The sequence below is a fragment of the Leptonotus elevatus genome, chromosome 19 (assembly GCF_054856555.1).
Source record: "Leptonotus elevatus isolate MCC_2025b chromosome 19, RoL_Lele_1.0, whole genome shotgun sequence".
Lineage (NCBI taxonomy): Eukaryota > Metazoa > Chordata > Actinopteri > Syngnathiformes > Syngnathidae > Leptonotus > Leptonotus elevatus.
In genome coordinates, this window is record NC_141257.1 from 421,656 (window position 1) to 434,215 (window position 12,560).

A 12,560-nucleotide genomic window follows, 5' to 3' on the forward strand; every position below is an offset into this window, starting at 1 on the left:
CAGACACGCCAACATACACAATGAATTTGAAAGGCAGACAATATTTGAATCTTCTGCCGGTCACTTTATTTAGCGTGTGGAAAATAAGTCTTTGCTCCAAGTCGATTTGGATTGGAAGTGTATTTCGTCATTTCCAAATGCATGTGACTTTCTTATACAAACACATTTTAAATTTCAAACACTGTTTATTGTTTGAATATTGTCCATTTTGTCCAGCACATTATGGGCAAAAATCTCCTGTGTGCTATAATCCATCCATGCATTTCTTGAACCGCTTACATGTGCTATAATATGTACTTAAATCGCTCAACATTTCGAGACTCCGTTTAAAATGAATTGTTTCTAAAACAAAAGTATTTGGCATCATCTTTGGATACGTCTACTAAGAATCCTTGGCCCCTCCCATTTCTAAAAGTCTGGCTCCGCCACTGATGAAAGGTGAAACGTTTGTCAACTGCTTTGTGCCGTGAAAAGTCACGTGACAGGCGAGACTTCTCCTGGGGGCGCGGCTTGTGAGGTCGGCTGACCTCTTCACTTGGCTCACGTGACAAATCACAACAAAGATGGCGGCCGCGAGGCTTCGGCGCCGTGACGCTTTGCTCCTCTTCGTCTTTTCGACAGTTTGTTCGCTGGCGGCTGCCTCGTTCAACAGAAATGTAAGAAACGTTTCGAACCGCGTCAACGTTTGATGTTTGTGTTTATTTTATATATGCGCTTTGGAATGTTTCGGTAAATGATGTTGCTTATGTTGATTCTGATTTTGTAAAGAATCATATTTTATTTGTAGTTTCTGTGAGGGAGCCCAGGAAGAATAGTTTTCACCATCTCATTCATTTTAGTTTGCTTTTGATCGACTCAAAACCACGTCAACATTTGGACTTCGGCGACTCGAAAACACGTTTCTACTACTTGAAGCACGTGACGTCAACAATTTGTCGTTGACGACACGACTCGATGTTCGTTTTTTTTCCAGTGGGCTTTTTTTTTTTGAGGCGCGGCCCCCAAGCAGGAAGTCCCGCCTCCCGGTTCCCGCCCAAGCGACCGACGCCGCCCCCTGCCGACACTTTATGATCAACGCAGCAGGATCCCAAGCCAAAAGCTCGTCGGTGACGTCAGCATGTCGTGTGGACAAACGCAAAGGCGCCTCATCACATTAAAGTCATTAAAATTCAATTGAAAAGAAAACCTGAATGAATAACAAGAATGATAACCTGTCATTTTGACGAAAGGCCCCCGCGGCTCTTCTGCGCATGCGTAGCTGCCATTTTTAGTCAAGACACCGGAAACAACGAATACCAATAAAAGAAAAAATATAATTGTACAGAAGGAAGGCAGAAGGGAAGTAAAAGAGTACAATTCGTTATCATTCCTATATTAACATCATTCTTTTAATGTAATTCTAATAGCGATATAATAAGCATGATATGAAGTTGTACTTCTAGATTGTGGCTGCTTTTTCTACTGCAATGCTGTACCGGAAGTAGTGGTGTTTGTCCACGTGAACTTGACTCAATTGCTCACCTAAGATCATCTCCAACCTGCGGTCCATTGCAGCATCTGCTCTCTTCATCTTCAGGAAAGCAGATCAACAATAAAGACCAGTCTCCAAAATTTGCGCACTGGAAGCAGGTGATTTCAAGTTTGGTTTTACTCTGAAATTGATTCATTTGGGCCTTTTCGCCCACAAACATCCTAGTTTCATTCATTGTTGAAATGCTCGACAATAATGAAACGGTTTGACAGGAATTTTTTTTAAAAATAAATTTTAGATAATATATATCGCGTTCTGTTCGTTGATATTAAAGATTGAAAAGAAATAAAATGAGCGTGGTGACATGAAATGGAAGACTTTCTTAGGTTTTTGTTGTCATTATCTGGCCAACGCCTTAAAATCAAAGAGATGCGTGCGGCGACAACGGAAATGAAGTCTGATTGATTGATTTCTCATCGTCATGATGAGTCCATACAACAGTTTTCCACCCGTGAGCAAATCCGTGTCCAATCCATCCTTGCAACTGCGGGCTTCTTGCTGCGCGTCCATTTTGACGAAACAAGAGACCGCATGAAGAAGAAAGGGCATTTTTTTTTCTTTTAAATGAATAAATGCAATAAATAAGATGCACCGTAGCAAATGCAAGCAGCACAATTCACTGGCGGTTAGCACACCCGCCTCGCAGTCAAGCAGTTCCAAGTTTGAATTGAAGTTTGAAGTGTGAGTTTCGGCTTTCTTCCCAATTGACAGAAACATGCTAACTTTATTAAAAATCCAGAAATTGTCCATAGGTATTAAACTGAGTGGGGGTGTACTTTTTCTTTAACACCGACTGCCGACCAGTCCATTGTTGACCTCCGACCGACTGCCGACTAGCCATCATTCGTTTATGCGTGCCCTCACAATTGCTGGCGACCATTCAGGGCGTATGCAGCCTCCGGCTGACCCGCGACCGCTCGGCTGTGTTGCAGGTGCGTCATGATGGAGAAATCGAGCAGCCAGTACGACTCGTTCCTGTTCTGGAGGCAACCCATCCCGGCTCTGGACCTTTCCGAGCTGCAGGACCTCGGCTTGCCCGACGCTCCTTGGATCCAAGCCAGAGACAAGCTGATTGGACGGGATGAGCATGTGAGTGGGCGGGGCTAAAGATTCCGCGTCGGAGCAGTAGATGTATTTCACAACATTTTCTATATGCTTGTTATCACTACGGCGGTGTTACGTGCCAGCGCTACCCACAACAGTTGAAAGCCTACAATTCCGGGACTATAGAAAATAACATTAAGCCTTTAACACAGTTAAACTTATGAAGATACAAAACTTTGGAAAGGATTCCTCAGCACTTGTTCTCTCGCATCCTTCCTCAGTACGCTTTGGTGCAATTTCTAGTTGGGCTCAGTGATGCTGCGATGTCTGTCATTTTGTCGGACACAATCTCCCCGTCCATATAGTAAAAAAAGAAAAGAAGTTATTTTACTCAATTATTTTTAATATTCGACCAATATCGGCATCAGCCTGAAAAATTCATATTGGTCAAGTTATAGTAAAACCCATTTATAAAAGTATCGATTGAAAATCGACAATATCGCTGGGGCACGAATGATGAACCGGAAGTTAATAAATTCTGCCATCTAGTGGACAAGCTTCTAATTGTTCTGCCTGTCACGATGCGTCGTGAGCATAAAGATGTTCATGGCAAATAGTTCAAAGACCTACGATGTGTAATTGAACAATTCTCACAACGATTCACAACATTGCATTCGAGGTCAAAGGTCACACATGTTTGCAATGACTGTGCGCTGCGTGCAGGAGGAGCTGAGCGAGTTCTCGTCCTTCAACTACTGGAGGAATCCAATCGCCGACGTGGATGTGCTGCTGGCCGACCTCAACCTGCTGCTCTGAGCCCCGCCCCCCGACCTCGCCCCCCTTCCTTTTTACCCATACAAGGCATGATTAGTAAAGCTGTGATGTCACTTTAAGTTGCTTCATGTTGCTGTGATCTGAGCCTGCAAAATTGAGGCTTGAGCTCATCACGTTAGAATGATTATTTATTATTTTAAAGCAAAACTCAGTTGCCATATTAATATATTTGAAGCTTTGTGTATGTATTCATTTCCTGCTGCTGATTTGGTATTTCAACATGAGCCAGCCTCACACTGAAGCTACGGGACAAGAGAAACTGTTTTTTTCTTCTGAATGTACCCAACAATGTCGACAATTAAATGGATTTCCTTTTACTGCAACAGTGCGCGTTCATTCAATTTACTCATCATTTTTCGTTCAACGTACCAAATTTCATGGATTTTCAAATCTGGTAACTTTCCTTTGCAACAAAGCAAATGCGATTTCTCTGAAAATTATCAAGCCAGCGATAGTAAACGTAAGTAAAATATTGTGACCGAAAGAACAAGATCCTGGATACGAGCGGCCCGAAATGAGCTTCCTCCGCAGGGTGTCCAATCTCTCCTTTAGAGATAGGGTGAGAAGACCGGTCATCCGGGAGGGACTCGGTGTCGAGCTGCTATTCCTCCGCGTTGAGAGGAAGCAGCTGAGGTGGCTCAGGCATCTGCTTCGGACGCCTCCCTGGAGAGGTGTTCCGGGCATGTCCCACCGGCGGGAGGCCCCGGGGACGACCCAGGACACGCTGGAGAGACACTGCCTGTGTCCGAATTTGCCGGCTGTATGACGTCACTCCCAGCACGACTCCACCGCACGCACTGACTTACATATGAATGGATTGTCAATAGTGCTTGATGGTAGCGCATTGACCGACAATCCATTCATGTGTAAATCAGGTTTAAGTTGGCGCGTACTGTCGAGTCGCACCGGGAGTGACGTCATGCAGCCGACAAATTCGGACTTCGGAGGAAAGGTACAACTGAATTAAAGTTTTTAATCGTTTTAGGAAATAACATGACAGAGCCCAAGCTTAACATTATAATGAAAAAAAAACCATGCACAGTACTTCTGTTTAGCAACCTGGTCAACAATGATAGAAGATTGTGACAATTTATTACAGTAATTTGAAGGGATGAAGACATGAAAAGCAGAGCATCACTTGAACAGATAGGTTTTGTTTGTTTTTTAGTCCTCAAACACTTAACATCGGGCTTTAATTGTTTGTTTTTATTTTTTCGGGGGCACTTCATTGTTGGCATATAGAGGCCACATTGCGCGCTCTTCAATGTATTCACATAACAACTGATCTGCAGTCAGCAAGATGGTCAACAGAAAGCCCGCCCTCGAACGGTTAACTTGTATCTCGAAATAGCCGTACTAATACACGCAAAATGTTTTAAGACCACTTTTAGGAAATTCTTGAGCAACACAGGTCACTTTAAATTTAGGTTGCGTCGTGTAACGGATTAGAAAAGGCGAGGGTCTGCGTACAAAGAAGGTAAGACAAGTCTGGTCACTCATGCTACGGCTAACAGCTAGCCGCTAACAAGTTCCTTCAAGTTAAACATAGTTGGCGTCCACACGTCCTGGTCGTAAATTTCAAAATAAGATCCTACACGGAATCCGTACATTGTATACATATTATTTATGTATATTAGCGACTAACACAAAACACTTAACTGTCGAATACACGATAAAAGTAAATTGAGTATGTTTTAAATATTACTTTACGTCGTAACGTGAGAATTCAAATCGCGTTATACACTTTTAATTTGGATGCGCCGCTCACAACATCCGGGCATATTCCAGCCGTCTCCGTCTCACTTTGGCCAGTAAACAATTTTCTGGCGGAGGCAAGCATGCGTCGCTGACGCCGAAAGCTCAACATTTGAAAAGTGTCAATTAATAATCGCACTTTATTCGTCTAATTGTGCTCGGCGGCGAGGCATAAACGCGCAGCAGCGCTTTACCGTGTTGAGCTCGCTAGCTTGCTAACATTAGCAAACGACAGCCGCCGTGTGACTGCCAACAAACCTGGACGCGGTAAGTCGCTTGTCGTCCTGCGGGGGCATAAAATCACTTTTCCCATTCGCCTTCAACCAGCACCGGCTCACCGGATGATGTTGCTGGGAAGCCTCGCCACGAAACGTCCCCAAAGCGCCTCGACATTGCGCGCTCGAAGAAAAGCTAGTTAACCGGATGTGGAAGTAGTTTTTTTCTCGGTGTGTAAAATAGGAAATTTCTCGCTGACTTCCCCCGGAAAACCAACAACTTTATATCGAACGGTTTCCTGTCCGTCGTACAGTACATATTTGGGGCTGTATAAATGCATTCAGGTGATTTGTAATTAACAAGTGAGGAGGGGGAATACGTGGCACATGGCGGACTCTTTTCTGTCCACAAGGCGCGTAAAATGGCTTCTCGGCCCGGCTAGAAAAGCTTCGTCTTTCCCAACCGCTCAACATGGTTGTCCGTGGCTTCCATTATCGGACGCCGCCACCCCGCTAGCTTCGTTGCTAACTTTTCTCTTCAAAGTTACGCTTCTGTTTCTACCATTAGAAAAGGGAAAATACTAAAATCTCTTTGAAGAAGGTTACTTAAAGTTTCTAACAGTTGTACCAGAGCGACATCTGCACATGCTCAAATGAATGACGGAATAGTTGGGTATTATTATTTTTTAAATCAAACATTTTGTTTCCCTCCTGAAATTCAAAATCACATGCGATCGGCAGTTCCCCACAAGGTGGCGCTGTTTTATGTCTTTTGTTATAAAATGGAACCCTGTTCAACGCGGGTCATGCGTTCCAGAACACCCCGAGTGGGGAAAATGTGCAAATTGGAGACTATAAAAACTCACAAACAGGAGAACTACATGAATGTGCGAATATTTACTGTTTAGAGGCTGAAATGTGCAGTTTGAACGGCGTTGAACAAGGTCTCTGAATGATTATATTCAGTAATCAAAATAGTTGTCAGTTCATTTGATTAGCAATTAGTTGTTGATCAATAGATTGCATCCCTATTTGTTTTTTTCAGCCTTTGGATATTGAACTTTCATATTTTTCTCCATATGCACAAACAAGTTATTATGGTGCAGTTACATTTTCAAATGTTTTATTGCTCAGAAATTTGGGACGTTCCAGTCATCCTTTTTGGGCACGTTGCCAAGTCCTTACTTCCCCTCGCCGTTTAGTGAGCCGACTTTATTTCAGGCAAGGCAGACGTGTCGAAGTATCTTTTAGCTTTTAGCCTACCCGGAATGTTTTTACCTGAAGTGTGTCTTCTTGTTCTCAATCAGCGTAAAAGCCCAATTTCACTTACTGTTCCATTTGACAAGATTGTTATATCTTTGGATTTTGCTCACTGTGTGACCTTTAAAATGCAGAAAACCGATCTTTTTGCCTCGATTTCCGATCAGATGCAAATGGCGCTTTCGTGATTGAATCCCTGCGGGAAATGCGAGGTGAACATTTGAATGGCTGTTGTGTGTGCGTCAGATGTCGCTGGTCGACCTGGGCAAGCGTCTGCTGGAGGCGGCGCGTAAAGGTCTGGACGACGAGGTGAGGAACCTCATGGCCAACGGAGCTCCGTTCACCACCGACTGGGTGAGTGCGGCCGTCACGAGCGGTCCAGCAGTTGACGCCAAGCGCATTAACCAGGTGACCCCTGACCCCGATCCGCACAGCTGGGGACGTCCCCTCTCCACCTGGCCGCCCAGCACGGCCACTACTCCACCGCCGACGTCCTGCTGCGGGCGGGCGTCAGTCGCGACGCTCGCACCAAAGTGGACCGGACGCCTTTGCACATGGCGGCCGCCGAGGGCCACACCATCATCGTGGAGCTTCTGGTCAGGGTGAGTGCTCGCCTTGTGGACTCGGAGACGCCTCTTCGACGAGTCCTCCGACCCGCGCCAGTGTCGAAAGCGGCCGCCTCTCACGCTTTGCGCGCTCTCGCCTCCAGAGCGGCGCCGACATCAACGCTAAAGACATGCTGAAGATGACGGCGCTGCACTGGGCGGCACAGCACGCCCACCACGGCGTGGTGGAGACGCTCGTCAAGCACGGCGCTGACGTGCACGCGCTCAGCAAGTTTGACAAAACGCCCTTCGACATCGCCGTCGACATCCAGAACACGGAGCTCATGCTGCTCCTGCAGGTCGACACTTTCAACTGCGTCACGTCGCGCTGAAGCCGCCGCTTCCTCACCCACGCTTTTGTGTGTGCGTGCGCAGGAGGGCATGCAGAACCAAGTGAACATGAACCCGGTGAGCATGAACGTGGAGTCCAGCAACCAGCCGCAGTTCATCATCCAGGGCATCCCGTCCATACCGGGAGGCGTGGTCAACCTGGCCGACCTGCTCAACAAGGCCAGCACCGGTACGCGCGCGCACGCGCACGCGCACGCGCACGCGCACGCGCGTCAAATAGCAGCGGCAAACTTTGGAATTTTTGAAGATCCGAGCCATCCTTTGGCTCTTTCTTATTTTTGCTTTGACTTGCGAGCAAATATTTGCGCTATGAGTGCTGGAAGGTGGCACAAATCGCCATTCATATCATTTCACAACAACAATTCATCACAAAAAAGACACTTCAAACATAAAACAAAACAAATGTGTTTTTTTAAACAGCCACATCGCTTAAGTTCAAGTAACAGTGTGTAGAATTTGTTTCCATCTCGTGGTAAACTAATAAAATGCAACCGTCTCAGTTGGACAATTGTTAAGTTGTTCTTTTTCGGGTATCCGTATTAGAAAAATGGCCGTTAAACATGTCAGCCTCCTGTAAGGTGAAGTGCAACCCATGTCATATAATTAGCCACGACGAGACCTACCATTATATTAAAAAAATGCACTGGTGATGTGATACAACGTTTTTTTGGTGTGCATATTGTTGAAATGAATAGTGCGTTTTTCCAAATGAACGAACGTTGAAAAAAATCCCAAAATTCTACACACTGTCCCTTTTAATGCTAGCAAACAATGTAAATGCCAGCAATGCAATGGCTAATTCAACTCTAAGGACGGTAGATGCGTGATATAACAATACTGACAGCAATATATTCTTTATCCTCTGCAAACGGCTGCATTTAGTGGAACTTACTGATGAGTGACCGCCTCTATGTGTATAATGGGCGCTGCTATTCATGGGGACGGGGGCTGGCCACACCCACAAATTGAAAAAAATCAACAATTGACGCTCATTACAATTGCTATGAACAAAACATGGATATACAGGTGGTCAGGAAAAAATACATGAAATAAGCAAGCTTGCAAATAAGAGGAAAAAAAAAAGGCGAATGTGCAAACTTGCCTTGCAGGAGACTCTGAAGAAGCCATGGCCGCCAACGCCCTGGACAGCAACATCCAGCACGCCGCCGTGGTCAACGAAAGCGGTCAGAGGGTCATCACCATCGTCACTGACCAACATGGAAACCTGCAGACCACCGGCGGCATGACGCAGCCCTTCTTCGTCACCATGCAGCACGGACAGCAAAGTAGGACTCGCTCGCCCGCTCGCTCAAAGCAGAGATGAGACTTGAGTCATTCTGACTTGACAAAAACTCGAAAACCCGGGCGTGGACTTTGGGGTTCGAGACTCGGTGCTTGACTTGAGACATGAGGATTTCTTTTTTTTTTTAAGCAGGACTGTCGTTATTCACGAAAGAGTGTCAAAGGGCTTGAGAAGCTCACGGTTGCCAACAATCGGCGACAACTGGGCAAAAAAAACAACAACCTCAAAACTGCATTTGGGGGCAAAAAGAAGAAACTTTGAGAAGGGAACACTGATGGAGGGTGAAAATGTAACATTTCAGATGGAATTTTGGAGAAGTTGATTTACTGTGGAAACGCTATTTACATTTGCGTGTCACTTTTTAAGACCGGGAGCTCCAAGAACTTTTTCTTCAAATTTTAAAATGAAAGATTTCGATTGTCTGAGATCAAATTTAAAAAACGAAACATTTTGCAAATCTGAAAAGTTAGTCAAATGAAAGAAAGATACTTGAAATGAAAGAAAGAACATTTTGATGCAACTATATTCCCTTTTAGTGAAAGTCAATATTGGCTCCAAGTATCGGTTATGGACTTCCTTCACTACTAATAATATAATAATAAACATATTGGCCTGTCATTGTCACTTTGCCGGCACTGACAACTTTATAAAAATAAAAAGAATAGTTTTAGCTGTTTTGAACCCGCATTTTTTGTTTGGTAAGAGGCGCGAGACTAAACGGCGTCAACTTGCAAGTGTCCCGCTTGTTTTGTCCCACGTGTGACTTGAGCCCGTCCGTCTGTGGCCTGCAGTGCTGGCGGTGCCCGCCAACAGCGTAACCACGGAGGAGGTGGTGACGGAGGAGTCGCAGACGCCGCCCTCCCGCAAGAGGAAGTTGGAGGTGGCCGGCAATCACAACGACATGGGCGAGACGGTGAGTGGCGACGCACGCCGTTGATTTGCACAGCTTCGATGCGTAAACCGGATCGACGGCTGCCAATCAGATGGGCCGCCGGGAATGATCCAAGTTGTCTCAGTTGGTCCCAAAACAATTATTTGGTGACTGTGTGTGCCAGGCGGAACATTTCACTCGTCTTCCACTAGATGGCACAATTGGCCTGTTGCCATTCACGCAAGAGTAGAAGTCATGTGCGTAAATCAGCTTTGTGGCCAATGAAACGGATGGTCACGAATTCCGCATATTTGCACCCGACTTTGCTGTGGGGATTTTTATGGATTTTTTTCCCCATGTCAAATATGTGCTTTGGATCAATAAAAGTTTGGAGACATTGATAGAGTCCACAAGATGGCGCCAAAGTAATCTTGCTAAAATGAAACTCCTTAGCTCACTTCAACATAGTTTCTTCACACCAAGGATCCAGAAGGTGGCGGCAAAGCACTACTTTTGTTGAAGTAAAACGTCTCAACTCCCTTTAAATGTATATCCTTGACATCATTATGGCGGCAAACCTCTTTTTTTGTCCAAATAAAACTCAATACACTATTATTTCTTCACACTAAGATGGTGGCAAAGCGCGACATTTGTCTAAAATTGAACTCACTATTTCCTTGACCCCAAGATGGCACCAAAGCACTGCTTTTGTACAAGGCGACGGTACAGTAATATAATATAAACATTTCAGCGAGTAATGAAAGATGGCGCCCTTCGAAACTGCAAACGCCAAACCACGAAAGGTGCGGCTCCATTTGGAGGTCGTCACTCAATTTGAGCCTCAAGCCGAAAACGTGATTTCATTTTGGTGAATTGTCGCTGATGTTTGTGGCTGGCGCGCAGGAGCTGCTGCAGAGGCAGCTGCAGGAGGCCAACAGGAAGGCGCAGGAATACCGGCAGCAGCTGATGCGTAAGGAGCAGGAGGCCGAGGAGTACCGCGTCAAACTGGAGGCCATGGCCCAGAGCCAGGCGGGTTCGGTCGCCAACGCCAACGTCAGCCCCGAGGAGGTGGTGGGCGGCGACGAGGACGAGGACGCGGCCGCCGTGGGCCCGGTGGAGGATGAGGGCGAGATGGTGGTGCTGCAGGAGGGCGGCATCATCATGGAGGGCGACGAGGGCCGCGTCACGCTGGTGGAGACGGCCGCGGAACCCGCGGGGGTCAGCTCCTAACGCGCCCGGCCCCCCCTGCCGCCAGACGGACTCCACACGGACTTGACGTGACGCCGTCTTTCCAGCAGCTGTCCATCGTTCCTCGTTGAGCGGCCGCATCACTTCCTGTTCCTCGCCTTCCCCGTGTTGTTCGCCGACGGCTTCTCGGCTTTGCTTCTTTTTGCTTTTTTCGACTTTAGAATCACTTAGTCGCTCCCCGGGAATGTTCTTTTCCCAAACTGCTTGCGGAAATCATTTCCCATCCGAGGTGATTTCATGTTCGTAGCCGTGATTAGAAAAACATCCGATGAGGTAAATGCAAACCTTCGTGGCTTTTCCACCACTGGAACTTTTGGAGAACTTTTCAATTTACCTTCAATTCAGTTGAACTTTTACAACAAAGAACTCCCTTGAGCCAGAACGCAAAGATCCCGGGCTTGTTGGTGGAAAAGCAGCTCTTTCGTCAGAAAGCTCATTAACATCCGGTTATGACCGACGGCCATTCGATATTTACTTTCAAACATTGTTAGACTTTGGTAGCTATAAACATCCACGAAAACATTTGAAACTTTTCCGCTCACATAGTTGCTATTTGGGAACGTGGCAATCTTTTAGGAATGAAGGTACCACGCTCAACTCTATACCAAATTGAATGTCGGCAGGTAAATCCATCCATTCTTCATTCCTGTGCATCCCGTCTATTTTTTTCATTTTTGCCAATTTATGTGTAAGTTGTCAAGCAGCAAGAATATTATTGCAGTTTTCCAACAGACTTGCTTTCAATTGTCGACTGTGAACGTACAAATTGATAATGATGATGAACATTTTCATTTTGTATTCTCCCTGACTTCATTATTGGCTTTCTGCCGTCGCGATGTGGAGCAGATCCTACACTGCATTTTGAGATCATTCTTACAAGTTGACGCCAAAAAAAATACATTTAATTGCGCTCTCCTTCCTTCCTCATCTGTCCTGAGTTGTTTGATATACAGTATATATATATATTTTTAATAAACTCAGCAGAGCAATCTTTTTCAATTGTACATATAAAGTTGTGTTTTTTAACTGTACCTGGATGCCTCACCGTGTTGATAGCAATGTTAATCTGACGAATTAAACACTTGTCTTTTTTGAATGTGTTAGTCTATTATTGTAGACCTTATAAATTAGACCACACAGCATGTATGTTGACGTTCTTTAATTGTAGCAATAAATTGACAACAGGAAATCCTTCACTCGACCAGGAAGTGTAGACTGATGGCTCATTCAGCCAGTCAGAGAACAAGGCCGAGCGAGCGCCATTTTAGTCCCGCCCACTTAGTATTTGTGACTTTTTCTATCGAATGTATTGACGTTGGTGTGGCTTTCTCGGCATGCCCTCGAGTATTAAAACATTTCCCTTTCATGGCGGCTCCAGTTCGGCCGTTATACGCTACCGAGAACGACTATTTGATTAGCAAACAACAAGCGTCTCCACGAGGTCTACGCAACCAGTCCGTTTGGGACGAGGCCTCCCCGCTCTTTGGATTAAGGCAGATCAGGCTCGACTAACACGTCCGATGTCCAATGGGCGTCGCGGCTG

The 12,560-nt window shown here is 45.7% G+C and overlaps 2 protein-coding genes and 1 long non-coding RNA gene across 8 annotated transcripts; 2 read left to right on the plus strand and 1 right to left on the minus strand.

The window, feature by feature from the left end:
* The first annotated feature begins 528 nt into the window (after nucleotides 1-528).
* On the plus strand, nucleotides 529-3,732 carry mllt11 (MLLT11 transcription factor 7 cofactor). Of its 2 annotated transcripts, XM_086062457.1 has the most exons (4): nucleotides 556-656; nucleotides 974-1,629; nucleotides 2,464-2,620; nucleotides 3,299-3,732. In XM_086062457.1, the coding sequence occupies exons 3-4, from the start codon at nucleotides 2,471-2,473 to the stop codon at nucleotides 3,389-3,391; spliced, it is 243 nt and encodes an 80-aa protein (XP_085918583.1). In that variant the 5' UTR covers nucleotides 556-656; nucleotides 974-1,629; nucleotides 2,464-2,470; the 3' UTR covers nucleotides 3,392-3,732. The 2 variants fall into 2 exon arrangements, with proteins under 2 accessions (XP_085918582.1, XP_085918583.1); XM_086062456.1 differs by lacking the exon at nucleotides 974-1,629 and having other exon boundaries at nucleotides 529-656.
* Nucleotides 3,522-5,594, minus strand: LOC147157311 (uncharacterized). The gene is made up of 2 exons (XR_015091184.1): nucleotides 5,423-5,594; nucleotides 3,522-4,206 (listed from the first exon to the last, which is right to left on the minus strand). It is a non-coding gene; the product is annotated as an uncharacterized LOC147157311 (long non-coding RNA).
* Nucleotides 4,683-12,113, plus strand: gabpb2a (GA binding protein transcription factor subunit beta 2a). Of its 5 annotated transcripts, none has more exons than XM_086062448.1 (8): nucleotides 4,683-4,886; nucleotides 6,886-6,993; nucleotides 7,074-7,241; nucleotides 7,349-7,543; nucleotides 7,620-7,764; nucleotides 8,705-8,881; nucleotides 9,690-9,811; nucleotides 10,673-12,113. In XM_086062448.1, exons 2-8 carry the CDS (start codon nucleotides 6,886-6,888, stop codon nucleotides 10,997-10,999), a joined length of 1,242 nt encoding a protein of 413 aa, XP_085918574.1. In that variant the 5' UTR covers nucleotides 4,683-4,886; the 3' UTR covers nucleotides 11,000-12,113. The 5 variants fall into 5 exon arrangements, with proteins under 5 accessions (XP_085918574.1, XP_085918575.1, XP_085918572.1 ...); XM_086062449.1 differs by lacking the exon at nucleotides 4,683-4,886 and adding an exon at nucleotides 5,168-5,610; XM_086062446.1 differs by lacking the exon at nucleotides 4,683-4,886 and adding an exon at nucleotides 5,168-5,431.
* Nucleotides 12,114-12,560: the final 447 nt, after the last annotated feature.